This window comes from Colius striatus, chromosome 2 (genome assembly GCF_028858725.1).
Source record: "Colius striatus isolate bColStr4 chromosome 2, bColStr4.1.hap1, whole genome shotgun sequence".
NCBI lineage: Eukaryota > Metazoa > Chordata > Aves > Coliiformes > Coliidae > Colius > Colius striatus.
Window position 1 is genome coordinate 122,262,034 of NC_084760.1, and position 13,649 is coordinate 122,275,682.

A 13,649-nucleotide genomic window follows, 5' to 3' on the forward strand; every position below is an offset into this window, starting at 1 on the left:
TGAATCACTGTGTTACCAAATACCACCTGTAATATTTTACTGATAATAAGTTTTATTCATTTGTGTGTGAAAGAGAAAATTCAGCAGTAAAACACAGAAGAAAGATACTATGTCATTAGAGATTATCAAAATAGGTCATATAAATGGATGAGAATGTTACTATTTCTGTTGCTGCTACTTGATTCTCTGCCAAGAAAGGTTTTTCTTGCCCCAGAGGTGACCTTTGAGGGCATTCAAGCCCTTTTTATTTGTGTTTTATGCATAATTGAACAGCTCTGTAGTTACATGATAGCAAAAGAAATATGCATGCCTGTTTCCTGATCCAACTACTTTTCATTTTGTTCGTCCAGAACGGCTTGTCTTCAAAATGCCCAGCATTTTGTGGTTTGTCATTGATGTTAGCACTCAAGAATGTGTGGGAAAAGGCTCAGGTCACTTTGCAAAGGGCTCTGCAGCATTTGCCTGCTCTCTTGCCTGCTTTTCTCTCTGGTGGAGAGGTTGGTGGGGAGCCCCTAGCAGAAACTCCCATCTGAGAGGTGGTGCTGGGCATGACAGTGCATGTAATGTATTTAGCATGTGAGTAGCCCCACATGGGAATGCCTTTCAGCAGACCTGAGGTCTACCATCAGCAATCCATCCACCATCTAATGTTGTATCCGGCACAAAAGAAATCAGGCCTGACAGCTTTGGTTTTTTTTGTCTTGGAGATCAACCAAGAAATATTCTGCAGTTGTTCACAGTTCAGATGCACTAATTCTAGAATAAATGCCCTTTTTCTGGCTTAGCTTCGTGCAGTTTGGAAAGCGATGATTGTCACGTTAAACCAGTGGGGTATTTGTGCTCCCCAGTGCGTGTGTCGAGGTGGGAAGCTGTTCCAGAGTGCTCGCTGTGGTAGACATTCACATTCTGTCTTAGTTCAGATGTGCTTTACCACACAGCAGGGATTCTCCTGAGCCAGCTGGGACCCGTGTTTGCCCAGAGCTCCCCGTTGCTGGCATTGCAGAGCACTCACCTGACGCAGCTGCCTTTTGCCTCTGTTGCCAGCGTTTGGCTGCAAGTGCCAGAGGATACATTTCTGCCTCCTACACAGTGTGCTGTGTTTTCTACTCTGTTCTATTAACTTAATCATCGTATGTGTTGCAATAAATTGTCTTGGAGCTGTCTTCAAGGGAACCTTCCATAGCTTTAAAGTGAAGCATCAGGAAGTCAGCACAGCTGGTTTCCTCAGCTGATGGTCTTTTCTTCCAAAAGACATCATGGAACTGCAGACCAGCTATTGCAGGAGGACTGCACCTGTGGAACTCCATAGAGACCTCCTACAGAAGCAACTGGCCTTTGGCAATCTTCTTCTGGTCCTTTGTACTGCTACAGTAGTTTTAATCCTATTTAAAATGGTTTTCCATAAAGCTGTGTTTAATCACCTGCGTTCCAGAAGCTTTTGTAGCAGTACAGCAATGCCATGGTTGCCTGTTTAAAACGTGTTCCCAGTTAGTGGACATATTTTCCTCATCCCTGTAACATACATCCAAAGGTTTTTGGTATTTGTATATGGTCAGTGGATAGAGTTACATTCTCTAGAAGAGCCTTCAGTGCAGATAAGGCTGGTGGGAGGATTTCTGCAATCTCATCTCTGGGCAAATGTACTTTAGTGGTGATAAAGTTGTGGAGGAAGCTGCTCTGCTAGAGGAAGCAGAGGAGAGAGGAAGGTGGCGGCATGCTGCAGGGCTGGCTGCGCTGCTGCAAGCAGCCGGTGCTGCTCAGGAGCATCCCCACCACCCTCAGCTGCCTCCCCCAGCTCATGCCCTGAGCCAGACAGCTCTCTGTAGTAACAGCTCAGCAGTTTATGGCCATGTGGCAGGGGGTGGCTTTTTTTAGCTACTCATTAAACCGTGGAAGGTGCCAGCAAGGCATGTGGTCTTTAACAGCCTCGTCGCGTTGGCTGAACGGTGACTTGTGCAGATGGAGCAGTGGGAATGCAGAAAACATAAAGGAAGTAATTAACCAAGTAAATCTTTGGAAACAGCATATGCCGCTGGAGTTTTCATAGAGCAATGGCCCTCTTCCTACCAGAATCTCCCGGTGTAGATAACCTCTGGGCACTGCTAGGGGAAGGGTGTAGCAGGTAAATCTTTAACGGTGATGCAAGTGAGAGGTGGTAAGGAGAGATATAGTGATAGCAGGGAGAGCAAATAGGCGTGAACCAAGCCTGAGCTCCAGCCCTACCCTTCATGGACCAAAGCAAATTAAAAAAGGTGTGCATTGTTGGAGGAGGCAAAGAGGAGGCAAAGAGCCGTGACCATTGAAGCTGCCTTGCTATAGTCCAGAGTACTGCTCTTTCTCTCCTCTGTAAAGGATATCACAGCCAGAACCTGCCCCCTCTACAAGTTGATGCTAACTGAAGTAGCTAATGCCTATGATGACTTTTTCCCCTATAATTAAACTTTATTAGCAGAAACCTTTACCCGTGTGGGCAGTTTCGCCCTCTCGGCCGACAGTCTAATGTTTCTGGTAGAATTCCTTCAGCCTCTCGGTGTTGTAACCAGTGACTCTGATGTCTTTTTCTGCAGCGCTTGCATCTTAGCGAAGATGTGGCTGGGGCAACTTTCATGGCAGCGGGAAGCTCTGCTCCTGAGTTGTTTACATCTGTCATAGGTAACTATCCTGCTGCTGCTTCTTGAAACCTCTGCATTTCCCTGGCTGATGTTCAGAGTTGAAATGGGGTTGCTAAGCAGCTGTAACACTCATGACAGTGCCTGTCCCATCTCTCCTGGGCATACATTGTGAGGAATCCTCAATAGATGAGTGGCTCAGAAGAAGTGCCATTACCCCACAGCAGGGCTGCCTGGAGAGTGGTTTGAGCTGACCCCTCAAACCAGGGCCAGCAGGCAGATCACCTTAAGTGTTGATCTGCCCTGTGGTAGCACAGCCAAACTGCACAGCACTGAGCTCTATCTGTGCAGCCTTCTCCCCTCCCATCCACCCTCCTCCACTGCCAGACACTCTGTCTCCAGGACAGCGTGAAGGGATGCACCTCCAGCCTCCTGGACTGACACTCGAGTGAAATTTTTGTGTCCTCAGCTGCAGGTTCTCTTCAATTACCTCCACTCTGATCAGTCTTCTAACACTAGAAGAGCCAGAGTGGGGAGGAGGGTTTGAAATGCTTCCTCACGGCAACAAGTGAGTCAGAGCATCACACTACCAAAGCAGTGCTCTGTGTATAGGAAATGTCATCAAGGGATTCAGCAGTCCTTAAGTATGTAAAACCTGCGTAGTCCTTCAACAGCCTTGAGCTAAGAGGGGACTGCAGCCAGCTGTTACAAAATGATGCTGTCTGTGTGCTAAGTGGTGCAATGGGAAAGTGTTCTTGCAGCTTTACTCATCCACATCTCTGTGGGTTAGGTGATCATTAGAGCAAGTGGTTGGGAGGTTACCGTGAGCTCTCCGTCATCCAGGAGAATTATTCCCAGCTTAGATACTTTCTCTAGAAGGTAGATACTTTCTTTGCTTCTATTTTAGTCACAGCTATCAGTTGCAGAGCACAAATTAATTCACGCAAAGCTGCATCCTCCGCTGAGAGGTCTGATGACACAGGCAAAGCCTTGTAATCCACCAGACACTGAGTGTCACTCTGTGGGTGACTGCTTCTGTGTAACATGCTGCTGAGAAAAGGAGAAAGTGGAAAAAAATGCCTAACTGTGCTGGCCAGGTAGATACTGTTGGAGTCTTAAAAGCAAGTGGTGAATTTAAAGTGACTGACGGGTAGAAGGAGATGGAATATTATTTTTAGGCTGACTTCCTAAGGAAAGAATTTTGTGCAGTACCATGATGCATGGGTCTGTCAGTTTATCTCCCTCACTGTTAACCTCATTGGCCATTTTTAACTGAGTTTGACAGAAGAGCTCTGAAAGGAGCTTCTAACGTAGCCCCATAACTCATACTGAGAGGCATCATTCAGTTTACAAGGAAGCAGCTAGTGGCCAGGCAGCTTGGGAGCACAGTACCAGTGTGGAGATGTCTTATGGGAGGGTTTCCTGCAGATTTGTATCTGATCAACTGCTCCCGCGAAGCACACCGTCTCTCATGATGTGTATTTCCATCTTGTCGGATCGCAAGACTGGGAGGTTGGTGACTTGGACACGTCTAAGGTATTTGATTTTCATCAGGTAGCCCAGGTCCCCTCAGAAAGCAAGTTCTGCTGCCTTCATTCACCCTGGTACTTTTCTCTGCAAATTGCCCTATTAAATATGAGAAGGAGTGGCAGGACTGGTGCCTGTCTTTGGATTCATTAACGGGATGTGAGGTGTGCAATTTTTTGTGGAAAAACTCTGGTCTCCCCAATTTACACAGCTTGCCTTGAACTTGTTTTTCAGGTGTTTTTATCACAAAGGGAGACGTAGGCGTTGGAACCATCGTGGGCTCAGCTGTATTTAACATTCTCTGCATTATTGGCGTGTGTGGGCTTTTTGCAGGACAGGTAAGAGCATTTAATGATTCCTAACAGTCCTCGCTTCATCCTGTGCCTTGGTTGTACTGTGAAATCATCTGCCAGGTTCACAGCCTTGCCACAAATTTCCCTGCCTTTGTTCTGTGTAACAGGGCCCTGCACTATTCCTCTTGCATTTTCGAAATGAAAAGCAGAGCAGCAAATGTCAACTCAGGCATTTTAAGCTGCCCAGGATAAGTGGGTGGTCAGAGGCATAAAAGTTGGTTATTTAACACCTCCTCTCGGTAGCTATTGAAAAATGCATTGTGACGTTTGGATCTGGTTCTTTTAGACCAGAGGAGCCAGGAATTGTCAGTGCCTCTGGCGGGGCTCTGCTTCAGTGAGCCACGCAAGATGGCTCTGAAAGAACGATGACACTCCTGAAGCATCACAAAAGATGCTGCTTTTGTGCAGGATTGTTTCAGATCCACGTGTTGAGGTGGCACGACATTGTTGGTCACTGACGTGGCTCACAAAGTTGTAGGAGAAAGATGCGGTCTTTGCTTGTAGTCTATCTCGTTATCTATATCCACAATCACGGAATGGTTTGTGTGGGAAGGGGCCTCTGGAGACCTCTAATCCAAAGTCCCCACCACGTTGACCCCTCAGACTCAGAGCAGGACTGATATCAAAGCTGGTTCGGGTTGCTCAGGGCCTCGTCCAGTCAGGTTTTGGATACTTGGAAGGGTGTGCCAGCATTTTTTCTCACTGGCAGTAAGACCATCCATTCCTGGTTTAATTTCTGACTGTTTTCCAGCGTGTCAAACTGCTTAAGACAACACAAGCTATTCATCTGAAATTAAAGTAATTAAGTTGAGAGCCCTGCGCTGCTGTCTGAGTTGCAGACATGATTGACTCTATAATTAAATATCTCAATCTGCATTCACCTTAGCACTTGCCAACATGCCCAGTGTTTTTACAGCCTCACTAAAAACAAATCTTTGAAATGCTGCTGTGCAGACTTGTAAAGAGGAGAGGCAGGATAACATTATCAGTACAGGTACAATGGGATACATAGCTCTGGAAGAAGGACTTGAGAGGTCTGTACCACCTGGTCAGTAAGACGAAGCGTGCAGAAGGATTGGGCTTTCCTAGGAAAATTTGTAATACCATTTTATTTGCATTAACAATGAGCTCTTGTGGGATGAAGGTGAATGTTTTCACTATGGGGATGAAAAGCCTCCCTAAAGCTCCTTTGATTTGCATGGGAACACACAGCCACAAGCTACACATACTCGGTGTGCCAGTGGTTCTGCTGTAACTCTTGCTATGGAAGCCTGGTTGATTTGGGACAGCTTCTAACGACCAAAGCTTTCGCAGGCTGTGAGGCTGTGTTCACAGAGGTGTTCTCCTGTAATCAGTAGGGCTTTTCGATCAGATTGCCTTTTTTTAAGCAAATGAAGTTGATTTCACTGTTTAGTATGACAGCAGAGGAGATAATCCTTCTGATTTTCGCTCTCCACAGTATTGATTACACGCCTCAGACCTGCTGAAAAGCTCAATACAATCGCAGTGTTCAGTGGAAAGGGCTTGTGAGGGTTTTGGGCTTCACAGAGGACGTCATTCTCCTCAAGGGATCATTTAGACAGGAGACACGTTTGTTTCTAAAGGATATAACATAGTCAAAATGCTCTTGTAAATGCCTTCAGCCTTCCAGGCCTGGTGGCTTTCAGGTGGTCAAAGGCTGGTGTAAATCATCCTAAGCATAGTCTGCAAGTCTCCTTGAAGTCAGGAACTGAGATTTTGAAGGATTTGTCCCAACTTTGTTTTTTACCTGACTCTGCTGGTGATTTGCATGTTGTTTTGTCAAGTTGCTTAATGTCCGTGTGATGCAGCTTAACCCAGAAAGGGTGGGTGAGAGCTGGAATGGTTGATGTCACTGCGTGGAGTCAGGATTCAAATGAGCAACCAAGAAACCTCAGTTCAAATAGTCCCAGTACGCTACATAAAACTCTGGTTTGGTTTGTGCTTTTCATTTTTTTCCCACACCTAGCTCAAAAAGTCACTGGCTTTTACTGCTGTGATTTGTCTTTTTATTTTGTGTCGGTATTAATGGAGGTTTGGCTTTATTGTCAGTAACATCTCTATAGGTGCATTAAGATAGGCACTCGATTTGGTTGGCAGTTGGATGTCAGTTGTGCTGGGGTCCTGGGTCACAGTTTTGAGCTGCTCTGGAGTGAGCCAGGTGAACCAGGCCAGCTGTGGGTCCCAGCTGCTCGCTGTGCTCCAGCTCAGAGCAGGGTTTTCTCTTTTGAGCTCAGACCTATAGGTTTGTCAGGTGTGAGGACAGACACAGAGAATTAAACCTGCGCCTGTGGCAGTTCCAACCTGGTGATGCTCACGTGGGCTTCCTGTTCATCAGAACACGTTACCAAATGCTCTGCTGTTGGGAAGTGACTGCTGCAAAATAAACCAACCAGATCTTTCCAGGATGTTGTCTTTTTAAATTAGGTTGTGGTAGGTATGTGCTGTGTTGGATGTGTCATTCTTTGGCCTAGGAAAATACTGGGTTTGGCTACGTGCATCTTGTTCAAAAACAAAACCCACCAAACCCACAGCCCTAGAAAGCTGGTATGCTTCTACCTGAGCACCAGCTGTAACTCGTTATTTCTCTAAGCCTTTAATGGCTGGTAAGTGCACCCTTCTCAGAATAAATGGGAGCAGACATCCCACTGCTGGAACGAGAGAAGGAAAATATGATGCCCACACCTCTATGTGGCACTACACACCTAACAGCTGCGTTAAAAGAGCATTGTTAAGGTTGAAAGTCAAACATTGGAAAGTTAGAAAACAGCAGCATTAAGGTTCCTTATGCGATCTGAATTTGCCCCCCCGGTGTGTGTGCGTTATTATCCAGTCTTTAATTACCGGCTCCCACGCTGTTTCTGTGCAGGGTCCCTGCCTCCCTCCGTGCTCAGGACGGACGTTACTCGTTTAATGAGCAGCGAGTCATTATTTTGTTTTCTCTTCATCGTTCAGTGTGAGCCCTTGTGCTTTATTTGCCAGGGTCTATTCAAGCCCTGTTCCAGAGGCAGGATTATTAATTTGCTCCTGACCCTCTGCTGATCTCATCGTTATTGGATCCGAGCAGTTGATGAACAATTAATTAATTTTCCCCAAAACTCTCTGAGACAAAGGGATGTTTTAAAGTTGTGGAAACAAAGCAGGAAGAGATGAAATACCAAGAATAACGTGTCATTTTAGAGGCCAGTTAGAGCTGGCGTGAGCCGGGCTTTTCCCCCTGAAGATACAGCACCCTGGGCGTGTTCTTTGTTCAGAGAGCAGCTCCCTATGGCTCCAGATGCTGCTACGCCTCAGCCTTGCACTAAGGTTTCCTTGCTGAGCTGAGCTTGGGTTAAGTGGCCATTAAGTGGCCCATACAGCCCAAATCTCCTTAGGAACATTCAGCTGCTTTAGCTCTGTGAGCCTCCTTTCTCCTCCAAGGTCTCAGCTCATGTTCCACCTTCCACAAGGGGACCCACAAAACACCTCTGTCATCATCAGCCCTGACTTGGTCCCTAGAACCATTCCTGACCTAAATTGACTGACTGAACTACTTCATCTCCTAGCATTTAGTGCTTGCTTTTGCTACTGTGATGGTGTTTCTTCTAAGCACTCGGATGTTACCTAGGTTTCTTTCCATTTGATCTGTCTCCTAGGACCCATTTCTTGAGGCTTGAGAGAGAAGCCAGGGAGATCTTGGCCACCCAGCCTGCGGGCACCCACAGCTGAGCCTTGCCTGTCTCTTGCCCTGGCTCATGTGGGAAGATGTTGCTGGGGGCTGGTGCTGTGTGAAGGGGAAGAGTGCTTAATGCCTAGCAGTTAGTCTGACCGAAGAAGCTTGGGAGCAGGTTGTCAAGCAAGGCAAAAAGCTTCCACTTTGTTTCTTTATGTATTTAATGTTGAAGTTTTAAGGTTTATCACCTTAGTAGCAAGAGCCCCTGTCCTGCAAGCAGCTGCAGGGAAAGTCCTTTCTGCAGACTGAGCTGCTTGTGGGAAGAGTCCGTGCAACTTGTTTGCGTTGTCTCCAATTGTGCCTCACTGGAGGGTTTCTAAGTAACTGTGATAGTGTTGTAATGCTCCCCAAGAGCTGCTCTCATGCTAAAAAACAATTGATGTAGGGGAAAATCAGCTTTCATGTATCACTGTGCTCTTCTTTGTAGCCCAGCTAGAAAGGACAAAGTTGATCTAGAAAATGGATTCCTTTGGGTAAGATCAGCAGAGCGGGGAGGTGACTGGGCGGCAGTCAGGCGCCAGCCCAGAGCTGAAGTGGTGTGTGTTGTGAAAACAAAACTAAGACATCAAGTGTTACAAATGGTGAAGAGCCAGAGGAGATAACTGAGCAGAGATTTTGGTAAGCAGGTAGCGCGTTGTCTATTGACCAAACTGGGGCTTTTGTCATCTATCTTTAGCCTGGTTCTGTCCTACAATTAGCTTGCATGCATCTTAATCTTTTAAGCTTTAATTTCACTGACAACAAGTAATTCAGACTGGCGTTGTGACTGAGCTTTCCCTTCATGATTGCCTTCTTGAGCTCTTTATTCTTCTTCTCATGGATTGTGGAGGAGTTTTGGGAGGGGAGGGTTGGAATGCTGTGGGTTTTTTCTTCGTTGGTCTGTGGTCATCAGTGGAAAACATGTCAAACGGTGGAGAAGTAGTTTAAGGAGAACTTAATGCCAACTGTTGGGACTGTGCACTGCTCTTGTAGCCCGGGGCACAACATCTCTTTGCGCTGGCAACATTTTGTATTGACTGTGGGCCTGCTCTTTCACTGAGAGAGGTGTGTTACAGATTTAAAGGCAAGAAAGGGACAGAGTAATAAGCTAGGGAAGGATCCAGCACTGAGGCTTCTACTGAAGACAGGATTTGTCACAGAAGTCAAGGCTGTGGTCCTGATGGGAACATAGAGCTGCTGGCATGGCCACATGTATGTGAAACCCCAAGGGTCAGAAGAGCAGAGGGAGGATGCTGGCAGTGCTGGTGCCACAGTGCTACAGCAGGTCAGACAAACAGTCAACATCTCAGGCTGAAGGCGGGACAGAAAGTGCTGATGGAGTTTCAGGACAGAGAAGCGTCAGTGAATGTGGAGATGCTGTCCAAAGGTCCTCAAAGTTGAGAGGCTACAGCCTTTCTGTACACCCTGCTAAAGTCCTTGCACACTGCCCAACAGCAGAAATATCTGCTGCCTTGGCTCCCTTTGCTGCTGTCTGACAGGCAGCTGAATGGCCTTCCCTGCCTCTTGCATCCTTCTTTGTGTGCTTCATCAGGGCAAGCGAGAAGGGTGTTTACCCACTGTAGAAGCAGCAGAGTGCTTTGTGCCCTGGAGTTTTCCTGCTGGGATGTCTGGCACTGGCAGACAACAGAGCTGCTCTGAGTGATAAAGTAAATTAGATTCCTTTCCAGCTCACCCTTTAACACAAGTGGTGTTCTCTGGGGAACTGCAGACTTGGGGATTTACAGCAAATTTGTAGCCGTTGTGCGAGCAAACAGTGGCTGTCCTTGAGTTCTGCTGTGAATCCTGCACAGAATCCCTGGGGTCCAGGAGACCCCTGCAAATGCAGGTCTGTGGGGCCCTGCAGCCTGGGCTCTGCAGGAATTGGAGACACTGGTATGAATAACTCAGGGATGATTATGAGGACCAGTTGAGCAGGGAAATATTTTTGTCTTTGTCCTGAGGTTTGGAGAGTGTCCACCGTTTCCATTCTGAGAATGTCACAGAGACAGATTGCTGCTGCAGTAATGAAAATATCAAGAGCTGCTTAAAAAAGCAAATATTCTCGGGCAAATAATGAGAATAAATGGAGTTGGTCTTCAATGTACGAACCAGGAGCTGGAGTGATGGTGGAGCTCAGCAGAGAATGGCTAACTGGTGGTAAAATTAGGGGGCTGGTAATTGGAAGGAAGCTTTCCCCCCAGTTGAGTCCATTAGGTCTGAGCTGCTTGGCAATTACTGACTTAGAGAGACGTGTATTTTAAGGCCTGGATTTTTTCTGGCCTTGACTCATATTCATGTTTTGTGTTTCACTGAAGTTCAGTGAGGAAGGGTGTTTAATATTGGTCAAAGCCCCAAGCAAGCCCAAATGCTGCGTTGTGTGACTCTGGTGTCGTTGCCAGGAGATGCTCAGTGAGGATGGTGTCAGGGAACTGAGCTGGATGGTCGTGGTGTCCTGGGACATGGGCACAGACGTCACCCCAGGAGGCCAGCAGCAGGGAGACATCACTGTGGGGTGCAGAAGGGACCGTCTCCATCTGGTCCCCAGAATCCCATCCAGGACATCCTCCTGTGCTTTAGTCCCAGCACAGGAGCATCTGGCTGCCGTGGACAGCCTGCCAGCTTTCCAGGAAGGCAGCAGTGGGCTTCCGTGCAGGAATCTGTCTGAAATGCCAGCTGTTCCAGACTGGCTCAGTGTGCTGGGAGCAGATGGGAGCTCAGGGAGTGCCCCTCATGCGTTAGCCAGGCATTTGGCAGCCAGCCTTGCCATCCTTCCCCTGGACAGGGCTCTGTGCCCTGAAGCTGGGGCTGTTCCGGGCGGCCAGGACGAGCTGCCCCTTGGCTGCGTCTCCTTGTGCCTCTGCAGCTCTCTGCCCATGGCCAGAGCTGTTCAGACCTTGCTCTTGCCAATGGTACTGTTCCCTCCAGGGACCTTGAAGCGGGAGTAAGTGTGAGTGGCTCATAGGTTCATGCTTGAGTCTGGCAGATGATCAGTGGGGGAGCAGCAAGAGGGAGAAGTGGACCCTGTGATCTCTGCTGTATTTGATTTGCAGCTTATGATTATTAGCTTCTATCTGACTGGTTTGCTCGTTGCAGGCAGGATGTAATACTGCCTAAAACCAGGGAAGTTTTGTGAAAATCAGCTTGCAGTTCCTCACTTTGCAAACGCTGCTGAAAGATGGCAGTTATTATCTTAAGAAATTCCTTCCTGCCTGGTCTCTTCATCACAGCTGCTGTAGGCCTGACACACTTAACAGTGAGAGAAAGCACTAAACGTGCAGTTGCTATTTCCCACCTTCTGTTTGGTCACGACCTTTCAAACACCAGAGAGTCTGCAGCCTCTGGGTCACAGATTCAGGCACCTTGAGTGCTCCCTTGGCACCAGGTTTCTCCTGGTGGCTGAGCACACCAGGAGCTGTGTGCTGCTGTGGTGCCGGGAGTGCCATCCCACACCTCGCCTGCCTCCTCGGGGCTGCCCAGCGGCCAGCAGAAATGCCAGTGGCCTTTATGGTGGGATTTGCCGTCAGCAATGGGCAGAAGAAATGATCTTAGTCCATAGGGCTAGGGATGGAATGAGGACTGTGTTGCTTCAGTCTTAAGTGAACAACCCCTCCAGCCTGAGTCTCTTCTTTAGTATAACATCTGTGGATAAGTCTCTTGGGAAGTGTGCAGAGGCTCTTCAGTGGCTTCTTGCTGGAAGTCATACGTGAGTCTACCTGATTTAATATAGAGATGAGCACAAATAATCCAATGTCACTCTCTCATGTTAATAGATTCATTGATCCCATGGCCAGTGAGGGTGAACAAGCAGGTGGCAGGATCCTTGTAGTTACCTGAGCTGAGCAAGGGGTTCTTAAAATAATAAATTACAAAGTTAAAAGGCAAAGAAGGTGTCTTGTCAAGGGAAACTGAGAAGCCCTGAGAGATCAGCCCCTCTCAGGACTGTCCCGGAGAGTGAGCCTCTTGACAGGTCAGGGGTATTTGGCTACTCAGAAGTCAGGATTTCCCAGGCAGCTGTCACAGGGAGAAAGAATTTGACTTGCAGGTAGGTTTTGCTGTGTCCCACGGAGTAATTTCCCTCTTTCCCGAGTACCTGGTGGAGAAAGTGTCTTGGTCGGTTCATGAAGGACGTTTCAGTTTTCTGCTTGGCTTGGCTGAGCAGCTGGGGCTCCAGGATGATCGGCTGGATTTGCATAAGGGTGTTGAGATTCAGCAATGATGTTCATCGCCAAAACATCTGCTATTTATATTCATGCACAGCAAGTAAGATTAAACCTCAACTGATATCGCTGTTACTACCAGTGGAATTAACAATAACAGAGCCCATCAGTGAGTTCGGGTTTCTCAGCGGACTGAAGGCAATGCTCCTCCTGAAACTCCCAACCCATGGGAGTGATGGCAGGCTGTGTGAGCCCAGCAGGCCCTCTTCAAAGGAGTGCTGGTTTGGTTGCTGCTGGGGTTGTGTTTGGGCAGAGGAGGGACTTGGATCTGCACAGTACTGAGCAGTATCACTGCCACATTCTGGAACCATGCACATGTTGTGTCTGGGTGGGCAAACAGAAGGAATGTATGTGCCCTGCAGCTTCTTCCTTCCTAAATCGGCTGATGGGCTCTGCTGTGGCTTGTCTGCCTTCAGCAGGTTGTGGCAGCGCTTGGGTTTAGTTGCTGTGAGGTGAAAACCAGGGCTTTGCTGGGGTCCACGCTCACCTGTGCTGGACTTGTCACAGGTTGCTCTCATTTAAGCCTGGAGCAGAGAGCCCTTCCTTTCAGCCAGATTCAGCCCCCAGTGTAGTCAAGAGAGGGCTAAAGGGCACTTGTCTGGGGTTTGAATTTTGGATACTAACTTCAAGGGGAAGAAGTGTGTACTCTGACAGACAGTGGTTTTGCAGCTGCTGCCTTACACTCAGCTCCCACAGGACGAGCTCTCTGCTGGGTTTACAGTGTTGCTGATCTAAAACTCAGATTTGATCATGTTTTTACCTAAGCTGATTGCTTCCCTGATTTCCTTTCTGACTTAGTCTGCTAAACTGTAATTTAAGTGGTTTCCAGAGCATTAAGATTTGTGCAGAGTCCTTGATTGCTGCAAGGCTGGATGGCACAACTTAGACATTCAAGGCCTTGACAGTTAGAACCAGACTACACAGTTCTTGTCAGCAGGATGAAAGTGCTGCCATTTCCCTCAGTGCTAATTAGCTCCCTTTACCCTTAATGCATCGTCACCTCATGTACATGGCTTTTCTATATCACATTGTTCTTCCCAGCAATCAAATGATTAAAGACTTCCATTTAATGATGCTCACCCTAAGGAGAGATGGGGTCTAATTGCCCCATGGTTACAGCACCAGGGAGACCTACGAGGATGTCTGTGCAATGTGGGCAGCCTGTACAAGTCCCAGGCGCGAATGTGTTCCCTTCGATCACTCTGAAATCAGCACAGGAGTCCTTGTGTTTCAC

At 47.7% G+C, this 13,649-nt stretch overlaps 1 protein-coding gene across 5 annotated transcripts in view; it reads left to right on the top strand.

The window, feature by feature from the left end:
• Positions 1-13,649, top strand: part of SLC24A3 (solute carrier family 24 member 3) — a 343,101-nt gene that overhangs the window by 291,892 nt on the left and 37,560 nt on the right. For all 5 annotated transcript variants that reach the window (XR_009818156.1, XR_009818157.1, XM_061989416.1 and 2 more), the window contains 2 exons: positions 2,568-2,652; positions 4,371-4,474. Coding sequence is in view for 3 of the 5 variants with exons in the window: in XM_061989417.1 (XP_061845401.1) it covers positions 2,568-2,652; positions 4,371-4,474 (189 nt within the window). In the remaining 2 variants the exon portion in view is untranslated. The remainder of the gene's footprint in view (positions 1-2,567; positions 2,653-4,370; positions 4,475-13,649) is intronic.